At 38.1% G+C, this 8,985-nt stretch overlaps 1 protein-coding gene across 1 annotated transcript; it reads left to right on the top strand.

Moving 5' to 3' along the window:
* Positions 1-2,348: 2,348 nt before the first annotated feature.
* On the top strand, positions 2,349-2,924 carry LOC138246767 (olfactory receptor 5V1-like). Its single transcript, XM_069201528.1, has one exon. It carries the CDS (start codon positions 2,349-2,351, stop codon positions 2,922-2,924), a length of 576 nt encoding a protein of 191 aa, XP_069057629.1.
* Positions 2,925-8,985: the final 6,061 nt, after the last annotated feature.

Genomic DNA, 8,985 nt, shown 5'->3' with positions numbered 1-8,985 from the left:
GCAGTGCACAGTCTGCTACATTGATATTGAGGAACCCGTTGGTGGGGCTTCTGACTTGACGGCCGTTGTTGGAGATTCGCTGAGTAGTCGAGGCTATGCATTGATTCTGAAGAATATTGAAGCTGTGATGCAGAGGTTTAGCATAGTTGTTGAGGCTGACGTTGACGAGGGATGTTACGACCTACTCTGGGGAACTGTTGCTCAGCTGGGATCCTGAAGATGATGTGCTAGATCCAAGATGTGGGATGGGGCAGCAATGGGAGCCTTCTGCGAATAATCAAATCCATGCAGCAGTGGCAAGGCATTGTTCTGTTTGGGAATGCAGCGCTCAGCTGAGGAGATGCATCAGTTCTGCTAAGGGTGCGTCGCTCAGCAGTAGCAAATACCTTAGGTCCACTCCAAGAGTTTAGATCTGGACTGGCTCCACTTGGCAGGGTAGACTCACAGATGGCAGAGTCAAGGTGCAATAGGAGGGTGGTTGGAAGTTTTTTATGTCCCTGATACTTCAGATCAAGAGGCAAGCCAACTAGCCCTTGGAGTCAATTTGGGTACTGGGTTCAAGAAATACAGGAGGACAGCAGATCAGCACAACAATGCAGAAGTCCAGCAGAGTGGCAGTCCTTCATCAGCAAAGCAGTCCTTTTTCCTGCCTGACTATCTACCGGTCCAGAAGTGCACAGAAGTGGTGGTACCTGAGGTCCAGTATTTATACTTTGAAGCCCTGGTTCTGGAAGGTGGAAGAAACTTCTAGACAGTGGCTTTGAAGTCCAAAGAATTCCTTAACTCCCCTATCCTGCCTCAAAGCAGGATAGAGTGACAAAACAGGGTCATTAGACCCTTTATGTGTGGACAGGGCACATCCTATTTAGGTTGTAAGTGTCCAGCACCTGAATTCCAATCTGCCCTAGAAGACCCATCAAGTCACACCTAAGCTCCCATTGTGTAAGGATGTCTAGGAGGGATACTCAAAGCCTAAATGCCAACTTCTCCCAGTCACGTGACCAGATACAGTTTGCAAGCACCAAATGTCAGTAAAATGCCAGCTTTCTAAAAATGGCATTTTTAGACTTGCCAATTTAAAATCCAACTTCCCCATGAGTTAGGATATTAAACTGTGATGTCAGAGACACCAAACCTGAATGAATCATCTCTTCTCATTTGGAAATTACACTTATAAGATGTAATAAGGCAACTTCAATGTCATCATATATGAGAGATAGGCCTTGCATTAGTGAAAAATTAGATTCAGAGTTTTTCACTACCAGGTAATTTGAAACGAAAAAGTACTTCTCTTACTTTCTTAAATACTTTGCATGCTGCTTTCTGGAGTGTCTATGGCCTACACTAGGGGTAACGTACATGTATTAAAAATGAAGGTCTGGGCCTGGCAAACAGTTTGTTTTGCCAGGTTGAAATGGCAGTTTAAAACTGCGCACAAAGCTCTTTAATAGCAGGCCCAAGAAATATTTAAAGGATACTTAAGTGGGTGACACAATCAGAGCTTCAGATCCACTAGAAGAATTTAATTTACTAGCCATGGGTATATATAGTACACTTTACTATGGACTTATAAGTAAATTAAATATGTCAGTTGTCGATAAAACAATATTACCATGGTTCGCGGAGAGAGCTCAAGCACTTTAGCACTGTCTAGCATCTGTAACATGCACAAAGCCCTAATATAAAGAGAATTCAGGTCAGAAAAATAAAGGAGGATGAGAGGAAGACCACCCTAAGGCTGACAGGTCTAACAGAGGTATATTCACATCCACCCTAATTAATAACCTACTTTCATGCACATATTAAAAAGGTTTAGATGGAAGCTCTAAAAACAGAAAAAGAAATATTACATGAAAAAATGTTTTTGAGTGTTCAAGGAGATATTTATGAAAAGGCATCTGTCCTCAGCTTCTAAGTCATAAGAAATACATTGACTTTATTTGTGTGTTTGTTTTCAGCCTGTCTAGAAACTCAGTGTTCCCTTCCTCATTTGGCAAATGAAAGAAGAAAATCAGACCTCGCTAAGGGAGCTCCTGATTGTGGGATTTTCTGATCTTCCACAAATACAAGTCCCCCTTTGTGCTGCATTTTCAGTGATTTATCTCCTAACTCTTGTGGGAAACCTTTTGATTATGGCAACCGTTTATCTCAACTCACATCTACACACACCCATGTATTTCTTTCTCACAAATCTATCCTTTGATGATATCTGTTACACCTCCGTCATTTTCCCACAGATGCTGGCTCACTTCTTTATGGATGGTACACAGGTTTCTTTTACTGCCTGTCTTCTTCAGTTTTACTTTTTCATGTTCACGCTGGTTGTAGAATGTATTCTCCTCTCAGTAATGGCTCTTGATCGATATGTTGCCATTTGTAATCCCTTACGATATATGGTTGTCATTAATAAAGCTATTTGCTTCCGGTTGGCTGTGGGAACCTGGGTGGTAAGCTTCATGGTGCCACTACCACATACTGTATTACTGTCTCAGCTCTCCTTCTGTGAATCCCACACAATCAACCACTTTTTCTGTGACAGCACAGCTCTCATGAAGATTTCCTGCAGCAATACTAACAGTATAGAGACACTTACCTATATAATAGGTGCTATATTAGCACTCTTTTGTTTTAATTTAATCATTGTTTCTTACATCAACATTGCCTCATCCATACTCAAAATTAAATCTAAAGGTGGGAGGCGCAAGGCCTTCTCAACATGTGCATCCCACATCACAGTAGTTGTTATATTTTTCGGTTCTCTCTTTGGTACCTACTTGCGACCCACATCAACATATTCAATGAGAGAGACCAAGATTTCCTCTTTATGTTATATTGCTCTTACTCCACTGTGTAACCCCGTCATATATAGCCTGAAAAATACAGAAATTAAAAATGCTCTGAGAAAAACAAAGAATACATTATAGAGCCTGGAATATGAACACATTCACTGCATTAGTCTGTCAGGACAATGTTTTTTATATAACAAAAAAACACCTTTTTACAAAGAGTGGCCGCAAAACAATACTGGACCAGCCCCATGCTTTGTGCAATCTTGTTTGCATGATTATTATTTTGCACCAATAGATTATTTTGATTTTGAATACTGAGTTTTGTTAATTAGCAATAAAATATTTTCATAATCTTCATTCTTGACATAGCTTAAAGTTTCCGTAAGCTTTAAACTGTTAACAAAAAGAAATGAAATAATGAAAACATGTAAATGACACAAATGAATATTAGTTTAAACAATGTAGCAGGTAAATAGGTTCTTCTGTGTTTTCTACTGTTAAAAATCTTAGGGTATTTACAAGGGTAGACAACTAGATATTAGTTTATCTATGAACATATGAGCTAACATAAAGGCAACCTCTGTCTACATTTCTTCACCATTTTATTATTTTGACTCAAGTGTGGTATTATTTTGATACACTTTCTTCTAAAAATGCAACACACACCTCTTCCAATTTCACCAATGTTTGTTAAGATAATTCTCTGATTCCTACATATAATTAGATTTTTGTTCAGTTTATTACTTTATAAATAATATATGTATACTATTTTCCAAATAATGACAATATAAATACCACGGTTAATGTGTATTGCTCATTTTATCTTCATAAATGTTACTGTGCCAAAGCTGCTTCCATCTAGTTTCCTTTTCAATCTCCATGACACTTTCTGTGCTTTCCCAGAATCTCTATGCATTTGTTTTTTTTCCTCCAACTTATAGTGTTCACCTGAAAATATCCATGTATGTATATACTCATGATGCATGAATGTACTTTTAAAGCAATGAGGTAGAAACAAAAACTATATATTTACATATGTTACATTCATAGTAACATTTGTACATGAATGTTGAAGCATTGCTCAATCTACATCTTCTGCTCCCCTTGCTGATTTATAGTTATTCCCTGTATTTATACATTAAAACAATAATCACCTGGTCTGTGCTATGCACTGGTTCAATTGTGTCTTCATTCAGTACAAGCAGCTGCATAAGCTAGGAGGTTAGTTATTCTGACTGAGTGTACTTGCACCTTGGCTGTAACTATAAAAACTCCTAGTATGAGTGACTAGATGTCCTGCTCCAACCCTTACAGTACTGTTTAGCTTGCCAGTTTGGTCCAGGTATGCAGGCTCCAATGTTTGTTCACACTCATCTTTTATGGGCCATCACTATCATGTTCCTATGACCAATTAGTCAACCTTAATGAATTAAGACAATGGGTCAAGACACACGTTGTAAACAATGTGACAGCTCTCATTTCGCAGTCTGTTTTCATTCGTTGACTGCAGGCATCCCTTTCTTTATCTCTATTAGAAAGTGTGAATTTCCTTGAGCACATGGAAAAATGCTGATATCATTATGGCTGACAACCCTGGAGGCTGGCATGCTTTTTGTTTATATTAACGACCGCAACCATCACAAGATGACCCCTTATAGTGTAAGCTTATTGTTTACAAAGATAGAGGCTTAATATCAACATGTAGATGGAGCTTATGCAGTTTGTGACATGATAGTTTTATGTTGGGGAAGCTTTACTATCTTCAAATCATGCTTTGTTTTAAAATAGATAAAATCATTGGTCAAATTGTAGATAAACCCTAGGATTTGTCAATTGATCTTTAGTTAAGGAACATTGCCTGAGGCCATACCAGATTGCAGAGTCCGCTAGGCTCAAATGGAGAGTTGCTTCCAGAAAATGTGCTGAAGGTAAGCATCACTAGCAGCTTAGCTTTCGCTTCTTTAGCACAGCCAAGCTGAAATGAGCCTTTCAAAGGTATGTTGTGCAATTTACACAAAGAACCTAAATTAGAGAGGCACGCTTTCTCGTTAATGCTAATTCTAAGGTTTAGAATAGTCTTTAAAAACAGCTTTAGCATGTCATGATGTCAGAAACTCAAGAGCAATGTTAGAAACATTTATTTTGTTTTTGTTGACCATCACATGCTTTTATTTTGGCATCCTCTGTGGTTACAGAGTATATTTTATGTACTAGAGTGAGGATTTTCATATAAACATTTTAGAAAACACATGCCTGTTACTTAGTGCTATCTCTGATTATTCTTAAAAAAAAATAGTGTCTAGATTGCCAATGAATTTCCAACTTCATCTAGCGGGACTGGTAGTGAACTTACAGTATGGTGTGCCCCAGGTTGTACAGTGGGCTTGTTTTAGGACTGTGATCTAAACTCCATTCTGATTTAATGTTGGTACACTGAACTTAGTCATTGCATCAGAGGGGTCGAAATGCAACCCATCAGGTTCCCCTAGATTTTATATCACCAAGAATGCACTTATTTCCTAAATTAATGTGGGGATGGTATCAATGAATTGGAGTTTTTAGGGTCAAACCTTTACCAGCCTTGCAGACCCAGCAGTAGCCAGATTTACTGTGAGCTACAGTAGGTCACAAATATGTTAAAAGGGACATGTAAGCATGATGGGCGTAAGGTGCATTATTATGGAGGTGCCCCCTGCTGTCTGTCACAAGAAATAAGATACACATCAAGATTTCACAAAAAACGAACTGTGGCTGTGTATAACAAAGGTGTGCACATCCAAATTATTCACTTGGAAATTGTTTGTCCAATATTCATGTACAGAGTCCAAAGTAACAAAGTTTAGTTCCAGGAGTGTCACGATGGTTCCACACCTAGCCACAAGGTGTGTGTGCCGTGAAACAGATGGTCCACAGTCAATTATGAAGAGAAGAAAGAACCATGGCACATCCAAATCATAGTTGTGTGTTTTTATTCCTATTGCATGAATGCATATGTTGGTTCATAGCATAAGTAAAACCATCACAATCGTACGACAGGTCAAAACATTTCTGTATAGTTCAATGCAAAAACAGCTGACACGTGTTTCGTCGTTCACAACTTTTTCAAGGCTGTGAAACAATGTTGCAAATAGAATATGTATAAATACATCAGCTGATAACTCCAAGAGTTCAAAATATGGTGTCCTTTACCCCAAAAAACTGACAGTCCACCTATAGTGTGTTAAGCCAATTAAGTGCCAGCTACATTCTCCCATGCATTATAGGATAACCATTCCCGTGTCCTATATGTGTAAAAATAACCTATTTATGACCATCTATATAAAAATGTGATCACCGTATGTAAAACAAACAGGTGTATATACAAGCAGAGTTGCCACAGGTTTCAATACCACCAAAGAGGTGTAAGGTTAAAGTCAACATAAAGAGAAAATTGGGAAAAAGATTAAGACCAATAAGCAATATATTGATTGCCAACATACCGTTTTATGAACAAGGATAAGGAAAATCATAAGTAAAATGAGTGATGTGGTCGTAGTTGTTTGAATCCAGATCAGAACAATACCTAGGCGGAAGTGTATTCTCCACTTCTGAGTGTATATTCACGCTAAAAGTAGATTTACATGTCTCCAACCCTCGTGGAGCTTCTTGCAACAGGATTAAAGAAAGTGAAGGTAGACCTAACATCCTTGGCGTAGTTTATCACCAAACATTTTACCTTCACTCTTTCTGTTTCGCTGATTTTGCTTTAATTGGCTTTAGGACTTTGCAAATGTTACCACTGCTAATTGGTGCTAAAGTGATTGTGCTTTCTTCTTTAAACATTATTACATTGGTTTATACCCATTGGGCATATTTATTTAACTTTTAAGTCCCTAGTAAAGTGGTACTACAGTTACCTAAGGCCTGTAAAATGAATGCTACTAGAGGGCCTGCAGAACGTATTGGGTGACCCACTTAAGTAGGCCTATAAAATATGTTGCAGGCCTGTCTTTGCAGTTTTAAAATGCCATTTCTGCTGGCGAATTAAACCTTTTGCTATTCCTAAAACTACCTTTTTAATACATATAAGTCACTAAACAGCCCTTATCGGGGTGTGTTGTATTTACAACATTTGACATATACCTTTTTTGTTTTACATGGTCAGGTAGTGAAAAACTTTCAAATTTGTTTTTGACTATTTCAAGGGCTACCTCACTGACACTAACATTGGGTTACCTTATCACATTTAATAAATTATAACTTTTGTTTGGGAGTTTTTTTAAATCTCGCATTTGGTGGGTTTAAGTGACAATTCTGAAAACGCCACTTTTAGAAAGTTGCCATTTTTCTTTTAATCATCTGATGTCTGCAGTCTCTATTCTTGGATCACATGCCTAGGTGTAGTTGGCAGTTGACAGTACACAGCACACAAATTCACAATACAGAGTCAAGGTGTTGGCAGGATGGACCATCCTGTCTTGATATGGTGTGGAGCCGTTACCTACCACACTTGTAATTCAAAGGTGCAAGGCCAACTCACACACAAGACTGCCGTACCTGCAGACAGACATAGACCAGTGGAGAGAGGCAGGAAATTGAAGATACATTCATACAGACTTGAGAAATTTCTTCCACTTCAAATTGGGCACTAGGTATGGGAAGGGGACCTTCTGGCCCACTCTCCAGTACACTCTGGACCTAGAAGATACTACAGAAGAAGGACTGTCTATCTTACCTGATGCATGAGACCTTACTCGACCTGCATGTAACATTATAGTTAGGAATTGTAATGATATATTATAAATACCTTAGAAATTCACTGAAAAAACAAATGTGGTATTATAATTAGGTGAAACTGTAAATTAAAACATTCCATTATAAATTAAAAATATCACTGAAAAGCACAAGTTATAATTATCTCAAATATCTATAACTTGTACCTTAAAGTAACAATAACTTGTACGCCTTGCATGCACTGCTAAATCCTCTCATACTGCATCACTCATGACATGTTCCATAACATCATTATTAACATCACTGCAATATCTGAAATTACATAATTGATGACAACATTGCCTATGAACTTCACTTTGTGAACTGACAGTTTCCATTAGGTTTGCTAAAGGGCTTATGTACTTATTGAAGTGAATACGAGTAACTGTGTTTGTGTGTGTTTATGTGGCATCGTTTGGTACAATAAGATGAAGTCCTAGAAGATGTCTTGAATTCCAAGGTCAATCAGTCTCTCAAGTAAGGTGGGGTATTGTACAGCATTGCAGGTAAATAGAAGTTCCAGTGGAAGGAACATGGCACCTAAATGCATATTAACATTGGTCTTGAGGTTGATCCAAACAGTGTTGAAGGCAGATGGCATACCACTAAATGAACAGAATTGTATTTAGTGATCTTAGAAAACGTTGGTTTCCTTGAAGGCAGCAAACATGTGGTCTAAGGATAAGCCTTCATCAATGATCTGTAGGTAATAGAGTTGAGTTTGGTGCAGGGTTTTTTAGGTGTAGTCCCCAATTCTTTACCATTGTTTTTTGTCCTTATATCACTTGGGTACTTGCACAGTGTCCATTAGCCTGTTACAGAGATATCAGTGCCTCCTACTTTGATGAGTTATGTGCTAGTATTGTTAGTAACATTCACCAATCAGTAAATGCAGCAGAGTATAAATACTTTGCAGGGTAGCAAACACCCTCTCCTTTGCTGTTCTAGTAGAGATAAGAATTGCACATTTATTTTTGCCACCATTTAATGATTAGTAGTTGTGATATGCATGCACTGTCAAACTATTCCTTAACTGTTTATGATTTGGGGCCTTAATTTGATATTTATTCTCTGAAGGCTTTCACTCAGCTGCTCTCAGGCAACTCACATGCGTGGCAACAAAAGCACTTTAGTTTGTTCTCCTCATGGGCTCGGAGATTCCCCTCAGATGGCAAGAGGGTTACTTTGTGAAGTATTGCACAGGGTTGCTTGAAAAAAAGTATTTTCTTATTTATTGCTACACCCTTCTTATGGAACTAACAACATTGCTTCCTTTGCCTTCTCTCAGGCTACTTCCACATTTGGAGAAGAAGTCCTCTATTTGGCTCAGTCTAGTTACTGTTTTTGGGTCATATTCTATTTTCCCTACTTAGAGTTGAATGTTAGGACTGGGGACTATATAAATAGATATATTTTTATTGAGTTCCTTCACCTAATAATATTT

The sequence above is a fragment of the Pleurodeles waltl genome, chromosome 7 (genome assembly GCF_031143425.1).
Source record: "Pleurodeles waltl isolate 20211129_DDA chromosome 7, aPleWal1.hap1.20221129, whole genome shotgun sequence".
NCBI lineage: Eukaryota > Metazoa > Chordata > Amphibia > Caudata > Salamandridae > Pleurodeles > Pleurodeles waltl.
This window is presented reverse-complemented; position numbering and strand designations above follow the sequence as displayed.